Genomic DNA, 14761 nt, shown 5'->3' on the forward strand with positions numbered 1-14761 from the left:
GGAACAACCGCTGTCTCTTTCTTGAATTTTTGAACTTGGACATTCGGTTTCAAATCTACAATAATTTAGTGCCGGACCCTCAAGTTGTTGACACTGCGAGCCTAAGGCTAGCGGCTTAAAAGCTCCTGCTGCACTTTTGAGCACAAATTACTAGATTCGCCATGAGATCGTCTTACCTCTTATCGAGGACCTTGACGAGCAGGCTCCAATTCAACCGGGTTAGAATTGGGATGAGCAGCTTGGTAATACTTTAAAAGTTTTATACCATGATATTGGGTGATGTTCCGCAGCTAGGAAATGTGGAGGTCTATTAACATGTAGGACCGGGCGCCGCTCGAGGCACCCTAAGTTGAGCTGGAGGCTGGAGCAACGTTCGAATCTGTATATAAGAATGTAAATAGCTGGCAATCGCCTTTTTAATCTTGAGCAAGGTCAGGACTCTTAGCTGGGCGAACAGAAAGATATAGGCTAGCCTTCCGAGATTTAGACCATCCAATGCGATACTCAATTGAAGCCGTGCCTGGTCGTCCAAGACATACAAAATACTCTGTACCGCAGTTGACTTGGCAGAATTCCACCCAGCGGGAGCAGCCGAGGCATTGTCATTCCTTACCTATCTAGGTACGAAAAGAATAATGTATTTTTTAGATATCCTAATTTACTTGCCCAAGATGGGATATGATAAGCTAGGTAAGTTACTCTCCCCCCCCCCTAATTACTTGTAATAGTGGGCCCCCTGGCCGTAGGGCTATTTTGTATGGGAGGACAGGGGGCCCACTATTACAAGTAATTAGGGGGGGGGGAGAGTATGATTTTCTATTTGTGCAATGATAACATTTGTTGGAATGTTGCACCAGCCAGTTCTTCGCCTTCTCGTCTACTCCCAAACATATTGTTCCTACAAGTATCAACCCCACAATCAAAACCGCCAGCTGCCATGCCGAAGACCATCGCGCACTCCTCCCGCCCTATTAAGTTATGCAAGTGATAATACCCGCCGAATTTAGACCATGACTAGAATATTTCTGAGTTTAACGCGACGGCACCGCCCGCTGCCTTTGATCATCCAAGCCTCGTCGGCGAGAAACGCATCAACGTCTCCCCGCCCACAGAACCGACTACCAGCAGCATACTACCGCGGCGGGACGTCTCGAGCAATCATATTTCGACAGCAAGATCTCCCGAAAGACCGCACAGAATGGGGTTCAATTTTCCGAGGGGCAATTGGATCGCCGGACCCCAACGGTAGACAGCTTGATGGTTTAGGTGGAGGGATCTCTAGCCTCTCGAAGGTTTGCGTCGTTGGTCCATCAGCACATCCTGATGCCGATGTCGATTACACATTCGCGGCGATTGGGGTTAAAGATCCCGATGTGGATTATTCCAGTAACTGCGGGAATATGACAAGTGCGATTGGGCCGTTCGCGGTTGACAATGGGATGGTGGAATGTGGAAATGGCCAGGCAACGATCCGGATACATAACACCAATACGGGGAAGCTCATACACTCTACATTCCCGGTGGTGGCAGGGGAAGCGGTTGCGAATGGTGACTTTGCTATCGATGGGGTTTCTGGACTGGCTGCCAAGATTGAATTGGCTTTCATTAACCCTGCGTTAGGATCCCAAATATTTTGTGTTAAAGGGGAATGCAGAGCTAATTGGATGTAGAGGCTCAAAGACCGGCAAACTCCTACCGACTGGAAATGTTGCAGATGTTTTCGATGGCGTAAAGGCAACCTGCATCGATGCCGGAAACCCTTGCGTGTTTATTGAGGCTTTCGACGACATCGAAGGAATCATTCTCCCTGATGAATTTGATGCACATCCTTCGCTTCTGTTGAGACTTGAATCAATCCGACGGCAAGCATCAGTAGCAATGGGACTGAGTAATGACGAAGCGTCTACTCCAGGTTCTATCCCTAAGATCGCAATGGTCTCAAAGCCAAAAGCCCATACCCTACTATCTGGCGAACTTGTCGATGAAGGTGTTACTGACCTGGTAGTAAGGGCTCTATCTGTAGGTCAACCACATCGTGCTATTCCTATCACTGTTGCATTGGCTGTTGCTGCTGCTGCAAACATCGAAGGCTCAACCGTGAAACGATGCGTCTCAAGCGGGCGTGTTGATCCAAATGGAATTACTCTGGGCCATCCAACAGGGAAGATTATGGTGGGTGCTGAGTTTGACGAGCGTGGCCATTTGGCACATGCTACGGTCTTCAGAACTGCCAGGAGACTTATGGATGGGATTGTCTATTGGAAATAAGGCTTTTTCAAAATGGTGCCTGGTGGAAAAGCTGGCTAGCTTGCCTGGAATCCCGAATATTTGTGTGAAATTCATAATCATCGACGGAACAATATCCGCAGACGTCCAATGGAGAATTGGGTATCCAATCCCCTCCAATTGCTGCTAGGCTAGTCCCATTGAACATTCCTCATGGATGTTTGGGAAGAGTATGCAAAACCAAAACCTTCAAGCCCCCCAGCTTTTGACTCTGAAGTCTTAGGGCTAGCAGAAACAACAAATAGTGTTGTTGGGTCTGATATACTTAACGATAATAAAAACGATTTATGGAATACTGTGACCTTCGCCAGGTTATGCGGCCCATTGAGGAAACAGACCAGACGGCGAGGGAAGGAGCCACCGGTCGAGTGCAAGTAGCACTTACTTATTTTCCTTTCCAGAGCTTGTACAGTACATCTCGTTCTTCTCTAATGCTCCAAGATATTTATTGGGGATTAATTCATTGGAAAGCATCAATATTTGAGTCAGAGCAGTTTCAACTATCAAAACACCAGTCAGAACCACAGACGCCATGGCTCAAACTCCGCTGCAGTTGTTGCAATCTCGCACAAGTGTGGCTTGCGCCACAATTGATCTCGAAGGTACCCAACGACAGGTCGATCAGAATTAAGAGCTTTGCTTACCAATGGCAGTCCCAAAAACCGTTGGCTCATTCGTGGATTGCACGTCGGACCAGGTCCGTTGACGCTACTCGGCACACTTTAGGAAGCTCGATGCTGATCAATTTTGATGATTCTAGGTCATTGCCTATCTTGAGCTTCATAAACCTGAGCACAAGAAGACAATCCGAGAGGCCGTTAGTTTCGCTTCCAGCAAGGAGATTGTTACATTGTACCCAACGGTCCCTAGGGAAGAGCTCGTAGTTGAAATTATTGTAGGCCTCACCTCGTTATACGAATCAAGAAACCTTGTTTCCTAACTCATGGCTGTTCCAGATGATAAAGCTCCAGCTTCGGATCCTGGACCATATTACTGGCTATGTCCATATCTAGACGAACCCTCATTTCTGCTATGATACCGCTGCAACGGTCGATAACGCGAGAAGTAAATTGGGATATACACTTCATGGAGATCCTTGGTGGCTGATATTTGTAGGAATTGTGCATGTTTCCGAGATCCTAAACCCGGATGTTGACACTAAGCGGATTTGCATCAACATACCAAGTACTTGGGAAGGGCTTCAAGCTTGCCGCATACTTGAACCAACAAGAATTACAACTCTAGCAACCGCAGTGTTCACCCTGGAACAAGCATCCCTCGCTGGTGAAGTCGGGTGTCACTACATAGCGCCTTATGTCAATGAACTGGTGGTCCACTTCGATCCAGAGTGAGTTTCCATAACCATATGGAGCGAACCTCTAACAACGCGTGAAGATCATTCGACGACGAAAAATCCCTAGACTTCTCCGTGGCTGCCCAGAGGTATTACAAAGAGAACAACATAGTAACCCAGGTGCTTGCAGCAAGCCTGACATCGGTATACGAAATCATGGCACTTGCTGGAGTTAACCACATTACGGTGGCGCCAGTACTGGCTCAAGAGCTTGCTGCGGCGCCGGTTACTTCTCTCGATCTGAAATCAATTTTTGATTTTCGGGAATTTAAGGGTCCATTAAGGTGGCTCCCGCGTTCTCTACCACGCTTTGCAGACGACCACAACGCTTTCCTAAGTTCCAATACGCTGAAGTTGGCAAACGAAGGACAATCGAGGCTGGCCAATGTAAATGCACAGCTGAGAACGTCAGCTACCTAGCATTGAAAAATATTGACTGATAATTAGGCAATCGAAATCTTCCGTGGATTCCAGGATAAACTGACGCATATGATGAAGATAGAGATGGCGGAAATGGGAATGGAAAAGGGTATTTAAATAATGGCGATCGGCGAGTAACTGAGATTCCCAATCTAGTGTTTGCGCACTATTGTGTGATACTCAGAATTATCGGAATACAGGATCCGGTGACGGGCAACATTTCGTCTCGATTAGACGAGTGCCCAGGTGGTTTCGAAGTTTGAAGAACACCAGCGTTGGAAGTTCTGTGGTTTATCCATACCCAGCGAAATCCAGCACAATAAAAGGATCATTTCTCTTATCTCCTTCGACGAATTCTTGAATCGGCTTAGGTTGGAACACCATGATAGTAGGTTGTGTTCCAGGGGGCCACGGCACCGCAATATATGTCGCCTTCCGAGATTTGGATCGTCTAATAATGCGACACTCAATTGGAACCACGCTTGACCATGCATGCGGCGGCGATAATAACAAATAACAAGGGCGTCTCTAATCGTGACCCAACGAGCGGGTAAGCAACTTCCGACTTCCATGTGCTCTTTAGCCTAGCTTCGTACCTTGCACCAAGTACAAATTAAGGTTATTATGCGATCGATCCGCCCAACTTGAAAACAATCGGTCTAAAGGTACCTACGTCCGAAGTATTACAAGAGCCTTTACTTGTCGAGTACGGAGTAAACAGATGATTCGAAACCAAAACGTGCTTGGGAGTAGCGCGTCGAGTGTCTCCTACGTACGTACCAAGTACCTTCGTACCAGTGCTCTCTTCCAGGATAGGATTTGTTTTTAGCTCGGCGCCACACCTTAACAGCACGAGAACGACAACCAAGCAAAATGCGTTCTCAGCCGCGGTTCTTGTCGCCCAGTCGCAAATTACAGGCTGCACCCCGAAGGAGTGCAGCAAGAAGCGACTTGCCCACTACTGTCCGCGGGGGCGGAGCAACTGAAGTTACCAGTCAGTTACCGAGGGAATGAAAGAGCAATGGCCCCCTAAAGTCGGGGTGAAGAACCCCCGCTATCTGCTTGGCTTTACCCAAGGCTTACTTTTACGACAAAGGCCAAAGTACTTGGGACGAAGTACAACCTCATGAAGGGGAACCTTAACTCTCCCCAAATATCCCCAATCATGACCCCCGCCGATAACATGGCGGGTGATCCAGAATGCGGACTGTGTCTCCAGTTTGCTTGGGATTCTGCATGTTCGCTCTTGCGACTTGTAGCTGCTGGCGATGATTTGCTGGCCATAAATATCCCGTCTTCTACTGGCCTTCTCGTCTTTGCCCCTGGGCGTTTCGTTGGTAGCTGTGGCGGGTTTGCAGGGCAGGCAATGGACTGATCGGTTTAGGCCCAAAGCCATTGACCCCGTTTCGTTCCTTTTCTGGGCTGGTCGTCACATTCAAGCGATATTGGAACGCGTCTGGGGCATATCGTGGTTTTCAGCTGCTCGCCAAGGTGCGTGCGTTCGAAATTGACGGCCAGGATGCGCAGTATGGGTTGCCGAGTGGCATAGAGTGGGCGAGAGGCTGAACATTGTACTTCCCTCTCCGACTTCGTCCTTTTGTCTGCTTTTCTCTTGTATATCGGTCCAGCGATTTCACGATGGCAAGATTTCTCATTCTTTTTTGGGTGCTACGACTTGCAGCAGTTATAGCAGCTGCTGAGAATCCCCACATCACAGACCTTCCTGCCTTTGGTTCACTTGCGCCATGCGCTGCTTCAGGTGTTTCCTACGTCGTCGAAGGCCTGACGGGGAGCAAATGTCCGACTGATCTCGCCCAACTTGTGTCTTGCGCCTGTACGAAAGATTCGAACTCGGCTGTGGTATTAGCGAGCATCACCAGCAATGTCAAGTATTACTGTGCCTCGACGGCCACCGAAGATATCGCATCGGCATCCGCAGTGTTCAGTGGCTACTGCAATCAAGGGGGAAGCGTCTCAGCAGCTCCAACCACGAAAGCAAGTGGAAGCACGGTTTCTCAATTTATCACCGACCTGCCAGCCTACATGGACCTCGCGCCTTGCGCTGGTTCAGCCATCTCCTATGCCGTTCAACACCTTAGCGCGAGTAAATGTCCTGCGGAGGCGTCGGGGCTCCAGAGCTGTGCGTGTACGAAGGACCAGAACTCGGTCGCAGCGAGCCAATCTATCAACAGCCAAGTCAAGTATTACTGTGGCTCAACTCATACCGAAGATATCACCTCTGCGCTAGGCGTGTTTGCTGGTTATTGTGGTCTGCCGTCAACGAGCAACTTTCCATCGGCTTCCAACCTTCCAGGACGTGTCAGCTACTATATTACCGACTTGCCTCAGTTCGAGTCACTGGCTCCATGTGCTAAATCGGGCGTTTCCTATCAAGTAGGAGCACTAACCAGGAGTATTTGTCCCATAGATCCTATGGCCCTGGTATCATGTGCTTGTGTGAAGGACAACAATTCCCAGGGGATGTCCGCTGATCTTACGAGCCAGGTAAAAGCCTACTGTGGTTCTACAGCTAGTGCAGATATTACCAGCGCATTGGCGGTATTCGATTTCTACTGCAGTGCCGGTAAAGGGTTGGTAACTCCACAAGGCGTAACAGCTTCGGGTAAGTGGCTCTTGCTCTTCAGCATAATCCAAATATTGAAGGAGGAATTACTGACGAGACGCCTCAGTAACTGGTGGAAGAACAGCCACAGCAGGCAAGACTTCAGGAAGATCGACGGCGACTGGAGGTACTGCTGGCTCGTCCGACTCAGACTTCAACCGTACAGTCTCAAAAGCCGTGCCCATCGCTGCTATCGCAGGCGGTGTGATTGGCGGTCTGATCTTCATCGCCGCTGCTCTCTTCCTCATATTCCGATACCGACGGCAACGTCGGCGGAACCAACCCTCTCGCCCAATGAATCTGAACCCTAACCCAGGATTCCAACCTCAACCTCAACCACCACCACCAGGCTATGATTACGGCAAAACAGAGCTCCCTGATAACCAGACGACCTATATTCCTCCTCCAGCTCCAATTGCGCGAAAACCTACCCCCCTGAATCCCCCAGTAAGCCCTATGAGCGAGAAGACGCATTCATATGTTGGCACGCAAGCCAGTGAGATGCCGACCCCACCCGCGCCTGTGAGGGCCGAATTGCACCCTGACGCGGCCATGACGCCAAACCGGGCGGAGATGGCCACTCCAACTGGCTTTCCCCCACAAGAATTACCACCGAACCAACAGCAGTATGGGCATCCAAGCCCAAACCAGTACCACGAGGTCCCTGGCATGAGCGCAACCTCGGGACCTATATATGAGATGGACGGACGGCACGGGCATGCTTAGTGGATGAGCTGTATATCTTGCATGTGTATAACTTAATTACGTTTAGAACGGTGGGGGATCAGGGAGTGATGATGATGTTGCATGGCCGGCTACTGTTTCTATGGGAAGACCTAGGGATTTAACAGCACTGGCGGAGTTCGGGTTGCGGGATAGCATTTGTCCATACCTTTACATATTGCTTATACTTGCATCCAAATATTTCGAAATCACTATTAAATCACCACCACCACATTCTTCTGTCTTGAGCGAAGCTTACAGTGCTATATGAGATGTTTTCAGGGGTAATAAACACCATGACAGATACTTGAGTGAGTATTAAATATCCAGAAACTAACAATAACCCCAGCGGACTTTTAGTTCAACATTCCAACATACAAAATACAAGGCAGTAGTTGACGCTACACTTACTTCTGATCCAATAACAGAAAAGCCCTTCTAGAATAGCCATCTATCACCGCCACAAAAGCTTAGATAGCAACGAGCGCTAACATCGGGGCACGGTGGGGCACTGGAGGGGCACCTTTTGGTGGGGCGTCGTACACCCCACATCCTCACAACTCCCCTAAATTTTACCGTACCCTTTGAAGCTCCCCTATGGATACTTCGTCCGTGGTACTATATTCCATCCCACCTAACATTCCACCAGTAGTGTGTTCTTCCTGATTCTGTCTTATTACTTTAAAGTCGAGTTCTGCCTTTGTTTGCAATTGCTGTTTGCAATTCCAATCGCGTCAATTGATCAGGGTTGGTGTTTGCTTGCCTTTGTTCTGTTAGTGGTTATGCTAACCTAATCATTGTAGCACCATTCCGGCGTCACCCAACCACCTATTATACAAGAATCGAGGAACTTCCATTTCACCAGGAAAACACCAATTGAATTGTGTTATGTGCCAATAATACCACTGGCAGCCTGGACTGGATCTCGTTCTCTTTCACAATATATCTCGACCTATACGAAAAATGCCCCGCAAAGCCTTCGACTTCTCCCCCTACAAGGCGGAGATCCTCGAGTACCGGCGCCTCGGATGGGATGCGCAGGAAATCCTAATGGCGCTCCGTCTCGAGCAGAGCAAATGGACGCTGAACCGATGGCTGGCCAAGCACAGCCCGGACTCGAAATACAAGCTGATCAAGGACCAGGCCCTGCTTGATTTTGTGCGCGAGCAGTGGTGTCGGAACCGCACGCATAGCGAGATCCTCGACGCTGTCAATAAGGAGTTCCGTCCTTCTGGTGGAGATATATCGAGCAGGCAGCTGAAGGTCCTGAGGCATCATGAGGGACTTCTGTTTCGGAGAAGAGGGGACTTGACGGATGAGGAGTGGGAGGCTAGGATTGCGAAGGTTACTTCGGATTCCTCAAGGCCTCAGACTGCGAAAAGTCCTACTACTGTGGACTCAGGAGATAAAGAAGATCTAGCAGCTGGAGGGCCTTCCAGCTCGTCACCCCAGCCTTGACTTTCCTTCCAACTATCAAGCTCTCCATTATTCGAGTAAGCTTTCGCGACATTCCTCAAGACCTCCAGGCTGCAACTTTGCCCCCAACATACTTTTCTTTTTTGGAAAAACACCAAACCTCCACTGCAGGATTCGAGGCTAAAAGCCTCATAATCATCTCGAGCTAGTTCGAGTTGCATCGCTGGCAACAAAAGTCGCAGTCTTCCAAGGCCGCTCCGCCACCTTCTGGATGTTGTTATTACCCCTTACCGGCTCGGCTGCCAGCCCCACACATATCGAGAAATAGCCTACGGACCCCCTTAACAGCCAAGTTCCTCTGCAGCCGCGGTGATGGACTATGGGAACACGCACAGTGTTGGTGGGTATGGCCTTCTAGGAAGAATTGGAACCACCCTTCTCGCTGAGCTTCGTCTTTTTCTCCGGCTCGCCTATGCAGGCCATCTTTAAATTCGGTCCTTCCACATGGTTGGGAAAGCAGCCATCAGGGATTCTTGATATAGATGTGGGGTATTGTTACCATACTTAGAGGCCCTGTGAAATATCCTAGGCATAGTGTGGAAATCGGAGAATCCTTCGTATTTCAAGAGATGGCAGGAGTAGGAAGCGGATGACTATAATGATCTTCTACCGATGTAGAGTCACCTGGAGATAGTCGGAAGATATTATAGGATTGTACGCCGTTTTGCTGAAGATACCAAGGAGCTCCTCCGCAAGGCTTTTCATCTGAAGAAGTGGTAGAATATATTGTAACGGCTATATATATAGTGTGGTGATAAGCGCGAGTGGGATTTAAGAAACTAGCAAATATATAGGGGTGTGTTCACTAGTGAAAAATAGCTACCGTATTAAGCTACCGTCTTGAAAATCCGCCCACATATATGGTGCTTCCGACTTGCAATAATAATCCACCAGTAGAGAGGTGATTTGTATAATAGAGGGAATGCGATATTGGTATAAAGGTGTTCGGTAGGTGATGTAGTGGCTTGGTATGCATAGGGTGTTGCAGGCGTGATATGGATGAAGGGATGTAGCTAGGAAGACAGTACCGCCAAGAGAGCTTGCTGCGGATTTGCAATATTTACATGTAATGCAGTAGCTCAATTCAGCTCTGAGCTCTGAGCTACCCTGGCCTCTATGATACGAGTCCGCACAGCAAGTTTGAATACCCCAAGAAGTTTATGCTCCTACTCCCACGAGACTCTAGTCGTTACCCGTACACTCACTCTCGAATCCATGCTTCGCTGGTTCCTAATCGAACATCTATAGCATTGCCTTCCCCAACTTCAAATCCTCCCAGTGATCGGGATGGAAATCCACATACGTATGTCCGGCCCCCTTCCCGTCAACCCACAACATCTTATCCCCGGACTGGAGCTTCTCCGGATCAACGCCTGCTTCACGGAGCGGGACTTTGTTCTGCTTGTTGTTGTGGATAGGCGTCATTTCCTTAACGATACGTATGAATAGGGGTACGGCGTATTTGGGGAGGTGTGCTCGCGAGTGTCTAACGGGGTGTGGATTAGTTTGAATTTTGAGCGGGAGGGGAATATGTTAGAGGGAGGATGGCACATACTTAAGCAGCCCAGCGAAATCAAAGCTGGACTTCATACTCGGATCGATATAAACTGCCGCACAACCCGCTCTCCCATCATGAGCCGGAAGCGCCACACCGTAGACATTAGCCTCGACAACTCCCGGATAACTCCCTAGCACCTCCGCAACCTCAGCGGTGCTGACATTTTCGCCCTTCCACCTAAACGTATCGCCGAGTCGATCGAGGAAGAACCATCTCCCATCGTCTGTGCGCCTCAGCGCATCACCGCTTCTATACCACAGATCGCCTTTCCGAAATACATCCCTCTCGAATTTCTTCCCAGTTGCTTCGGAGTTGTTGTAATACCCTGCGAAGGCTTTGGTGTCTGGGACTTGTACGATGATCTCGCCGCCCTTGTCGTACGGCTGTCTGTATGCATAGCCTGTCTTGGGGTCCCGTTTGATGGCGCCGGACGCGTCGTCTATGAGAACGGGTACGTAGAGGTCCTTGTGTATGCGTCTCATGATGGTTCCGTGGTGTCCCACGCATGTAGCGAGGTAATCACCCCGGCAGTAGTTCAGAAGATTGAACACGCCTTCCGACGAGGAGAAGAACTCGGCCGTCTCAGGGACGTTAAAGCGCTCGCGGAATTTAAGCCATACATCAGGGCGTAGGCCATTGCCGTACATCCCGCGGACATTATGATCTCTATCGAAGGATGAGGACGGTGCTGCGAGTAGATACCTGGCGGTTTCGCCCACGTAGACAAACCATGTTGCGCGGGAATCGTGGATGTCCCGCCAGAATTGCGAGGTGCTGAATTTCTTCCCGATGCAGAGCGGGACGCCCGATATGAGATTGGTGATTGATGAGACGCCGCCGGTGCCGTGGTAGAGGGGCATACAATCGAACCAGCGATCGTGATTTTGGATGAAGCTATAGCCTAGTTTATGCTAGTTACATGTTAGCAATGGAAAGTGATAAAGGAGCAAGAGCATTTACCGATGCAGCAGCCATAAACTCCCGGTCAGTATTGAAAGGAACGCCCTTTGGCATGCCGGTGGTGCCGCTGCAGTCCATCAGTAAGTATGATCTCGCCGTTGCTTGGAATAGGCATTTCAAACCTGGTATAAAACATAGCCATAGGCCAATCCCCCTTCACGCCCTTTCTGTACACATCCTCAACTCTCTCATCACTCTGAGTTCCCACCTCCCCCTTAAACTCCTCATCAACACCCACAATTCTCATCCCCAGCTCCACCTCGACCCCTTGCCTCACCTCTTCAACCCTCCCCCTCAACGCATCTTCACTCCCCAGTAGGATAACTCTCGCCCCGCTTAGCTTCAAACAATGAATCAACGCCTTCCCCGAAAGATTATAATTAATCATTGCAGGAGCCGCCCCAATCGCCGCGAGACCCAGCCACGCAAGCATGAAATCCGGGGAGTTCGTCAGATAGAAAGCGACATATTCACGAGGCTTGACGCCCTGTGCAAGGAACCAGCGCGCATATTGGTTTACTCGCGCCGAGGTCTGCGACCAGGTATAGCAGCCTTCGCGGGACCAGATGGCTTCTTCTTGAGGGTTCTGCCGGCGGACGGAGTCCTCGAAAAAGTAGTAGAGGGATAGGCGGTTATTTTTAACTGACGGAGGCATTAGTTGGGATTGAGACATTGAGGGAGACTCTATTGGGGAAATAAATACCTGCTTCAATATATAGATTCGTGAGTGCTCTGGCTTGACGCAGTGATCTGAGGTCTTTTCGAATGCCATGCTTCGCATCTAAATACATGCCCGCCGCCGCGACTCCTGCAGCAGCAGCTGCTGTGACTATTCATAATTGCCATGTTAGCAATCGGATCTATAAGATTTAATTCCAATATATGTCTTTGGCTGGGGTATATATCCAAGATAATCGGTGCTCTGTAAGCTCCCCCGGCAACATCCCCGGCACGATAAATAGAAGACTGTAAGCGGACTTACTTAGTGCCATGTCGCTATTCTAGCAACGTCGGAACCCCGTCCGATCACCTAATAAAATCCCACGTAATGAAACAATACAATGTCTATAAGATGAAGCAAAACGGGAGACTTCTAATATATATGTGTATAAGGGATGAAATTCGCAACTCAACCCTACCTTTTCTAGTCCAAGTACCTACGTATATACCCCGGCAACGCGGGTTTGGACCCCTCTCAAAACACTCCAAACCTGCCGCCGAGGTTCATGCACGTCCTTCCCCCAACAATCCCCCGCACGTTGCGATTGGGTCTGCTCGGGTAGCTGGTTATAGCTTATTAAGGTATTGCAGGGAAACTCCTACCAGTTGTCTACCGGATGGAGATAGGTGAATACAACGTAGATCCGATAGGGGTTACTTGCCAGATGTACAAATAGTACTGAGTTGTAATTCTGGGCTGTAAGTCGCCGAATTGAAGGTGCTGTATATATACTCTGTAGAAGGATGCAAGAAGATAGCTCGATTAGCAAGAGAGCAAGATATGGTCTATCTCTATTCCGTCGCGGAGAGTTTGGCACTTCTCGGCCTCATAGGCTACAAGGTAGCCTAATCCACCCTCCTCTGATAAAATGTTACGGTAGAAAATTGACAGTCGCATAGAGGTATATCTCTATACTTACTTGTTCCTGAAAATACATTGCTGCGGGTGTCTCATAAATCGTACATCATCTATAAGCAGTGTAATGCAGCAAACCTCTCCAAGCCATCAAACCGTCTCGATATATCTCTTAACCTCCCTAGATACAAAGTCAGCATTAACACAAAGGGGCCGCGGAGTACATACCAATCCGTAACAGCCTCGTCCCATAATTTAATTTCGTGTTCTCTTGTTCCAGCAAAATGGTCCACGAACTCATCGCCAAACACTTCTCTTGCGATACTTTCTGGCCGATGGAATCTTTCAGTGGCCTCGTTGAGGCTTTTCGCCAGCCTCACACCGGGATCGGCTTCCCCGCCAACCGTCTGCCCCTTGCCAAGTGGTGGTTGCTTGATCTCAAGCTTCTTCTCAATGCCTCTCCAACCTAAAGCTAATATGGCAGATAGGACATAGTACGGGTTGGCATCCGCGCCAGGGACACGAACTTCAAATCGAGTAGCTGCCGCTTTTGCAGTTGGCGGCGCAATCAATCTAATCGATGCAGCGCGATGTTCCAAGCCCCAGGATACAGTTACTGGGGCCCAGAAATTCTCGACCAGGCGTTTATAGGAGTTGACATTCGGCGCGACCAATGGCATAACATCTGGAAGTCCGTCCAATAGTCCCGCTAGGAAATGCCTTCCCAAATCTGATAAGTTCGCGATATCCTCATATTCTGCATCGGTATCTTTCTCCTCCCGGAAGAAGAGATTCTTCCCATTCTTATCGACTATCGAAATGTGCATGTGCCCGCTGTTTCCGGGAAGGCCTTGCCGTGGTTTTGCCATGAAGCATGGGGTGATACCGTATTTCGTCGCGACTGATTTCACCACATATCTACAAGGGGTATTAGATTGCGCAAATCGAAGGTATTCGGCGGGAATACTGACTTGAACAATCCTGCTTTATCTGCCATTTGTTGAATCTCGCCAAAGGACAATGCAGCTTCAAAAACTCCAGGCCCACTCTCTGTATGCCAACCCTCTATTCCGCAGTTAAACTTCTCGCATGCATCGAATATGCCATAGTAATAATCTTGGTTATGCATAGGTCTCGTCAAACTATACCCAAACATCCCCTCGGTCAAGGACGGAAGAGAGTTGACGGGATTTTCTCGTAGGAATGTTGCAACTGAGGATTGTTCCGCGACAGGCGCATTGGGTTTGCTCGGAGGTGCTTTGAATTGGAAGAACTCGTACTCAGCTGCGTAGCTTGTCAGCGATGATGATCAGATGCCGAAGCTGTGGCAGAAATACCTCCAGCCATTGCACCAAGCCCGTTTACCTGCAGCTTCTCCATCGCCGTCTTCAAGAGGCCTCGGGGACATGCGCTGACGGGCTTGCGCGTGTCTGGATCAAAGAAGCTGACCAAGAAGAAGGGAACATTGTCCTCCCATGGTATCCTCCTAAAGCTGCTAAGATCCGGAACGGCGATAATATCATGGTACCCATTTTCGGCGTTGCTAACCTTCAGTTCCTTGAAATATGTCTGGTCGTGCATGTCCCAGCCGAAAATGACGGAGCAGAATCCAAATCCCTCCTTGGCCACGCTCAAGAACTTCTTCTTGGAGACCAATTTCCCGCGCAGAATACCATCGACATCGACACCGGCGAGCTTGACCTTGGTGTCATTTGCGAGAAGACGCGGCAGCGATTCGAGGGTTATCTCGTTGTCCTTCTGGTCTGGCATCACCGCCTTGCTAGC

At 49.3% G+C, this 14761-nt stretch overlaps 7 protein-coding genes across 7 annotated transcripts; 5 read left to right on the forward strand and 2 right to left on the reverse strand.

The window, feature by feature from the left end:
• Positions 1-1010: 1010 nt before the first annotated feature.
• Positions 1011-2268, forward strand: BP5553_05890 (Uncharacterized protein; the record flags this gene model as incomplete). The annotated part of the gene is made up of 2 exons (XM_032014513.1): positions 1011-1615; positions 1671-2268. The coding sequence occupies 2 exons, from the start codon at positions 1011-1013 to the stop codon at positions 2266-2268; spliced, it is 1203 nt and encodes a 400-aa protein (XP_031869194.1).
• A 550-nt stretch (positions 2269-2818) lies between these two features.
• BP5553_05891 (uncharacterized protein) lies at positions 2819-4177 on the forward strand (the record flags this gene model as incomplete). Its single annotated transcript, XM_032014514.1, has 6 exons — positions 2819-2888; positions 2940-2983; positions 3047-3181; positions 3300-3634; positions 3682-4027; positions 4088-4177. The coding sequence occupies 6 exons, from the start codon at positions 2819-2821 to the stop codon at positions 4175-4177; spliced, it is 1020 nt and encodes a 339-aa protein (XP_031869195.1).
• Positions 4178-4933: 756 nt separating this feature from the next.
• On the forward strand, positions 4934-5626 carry BP5553_05892 (uncharacterized protein; the record flags this gene model as incomplete). The annotated part of the gene is made up of 3 exons (XM_032014515.1): positions 4934-5054; positions 5107-5397; positions 5445-5626. The coding sequence occupies 3 exons, from the start codon at positions 4934-4936 to the stop codon at positions 5624-5626; spliced, it is 594 nt and encodes a 197-aa protein (XP_031869196.1).
• A 72-nt stretch (positions 5627-5698) lies between these two features.
• Positions 5699-7409, forward strand: BP5553_05893 (uncharacterized protein; the record flags this gene model as incomplete). The annotated part of the gene is made up of 2 exons (XM_032014516.1): positions 5699-6683; positions 6751-7409. 2 exons carry the CDS (start codon positions 5699-5701, stop codon positions 7407-7409), a joined length of 1644 nt encoding a protein of 547 aa, XP_031869197.1.
• Positions 7410-8369: 960 nt separating this feature from the next.
• BP5553_05894 (uncharacterized protein) lies at positions 8370-8864 on the forward strand (the record flags this gene model as incomplete). Its single annotated transcript, XM_032014517.1, has 1 exon — positions 8370-8864. The coding sequence occupies one exon, from the start codon at positions 8370-8372 to the stop codon at positions 8862-8864; it is 495 nt and encodes a 164-aa protein (XP_031869198.1).
• A 1260-nt stretch (positions 8865-10124) lies between these two features.
• Positions 10125-12392, reverse strand: BP5553_05895 (Acetyl-CoA synthetase-like protein; the record flags this gene model as incomplete). The annotated part of the gene is made up of 6 exons (XM_032014518.1): positions 10125-10368; positions 10438-11351; positions 11401-11467; positions 11523-12042; positions 12104-12229; positions 12383-12392. 6 exons carry the CDS (start codon positions 12390-12392, stop codon positions 10125-10127), a joined length of 1881 nt encoding a protein of 626 aa, XP_031869199.1.
• Positions 12393-13126: 734 nt separating this feature from the next.
• BP5553_05896 (Glutamine synthetase kinase) lies at positions 13127-14746 on the reverse strand (the record flags this gene model as incomplete). Its single annotated transcript, XM_032014519.1, has 4 exons — positions 13127-13157; positions 13205-13894; positions 13948-14260; positions 14314-14746. The coding sequence occupies 4 exons, from the start codon at positions 14744-14746 to the stop codon at positions 13127-13129; spliced, it is 1467 nt and encodes a 488-aa protein (XP_031869200.1).
• Between the last annotated feature and the right edge of the window lie 15 nt (positions 14747-14761).

This window comes from Venustampulla echinocandica (genome assembly GCF_003357145.1).
Source record: "Venustampulla echinocandica strain BP 5553 chromosome Unknown scaffold_3, whole genome shotgun sequence".
Lineage (NCBI taxonomy): Eukaryota > Fungi > Ascomycota > Leotiomycetes > Helotiales > Pleuroascaceae > Venustampulla > Venustampulla echinocandica.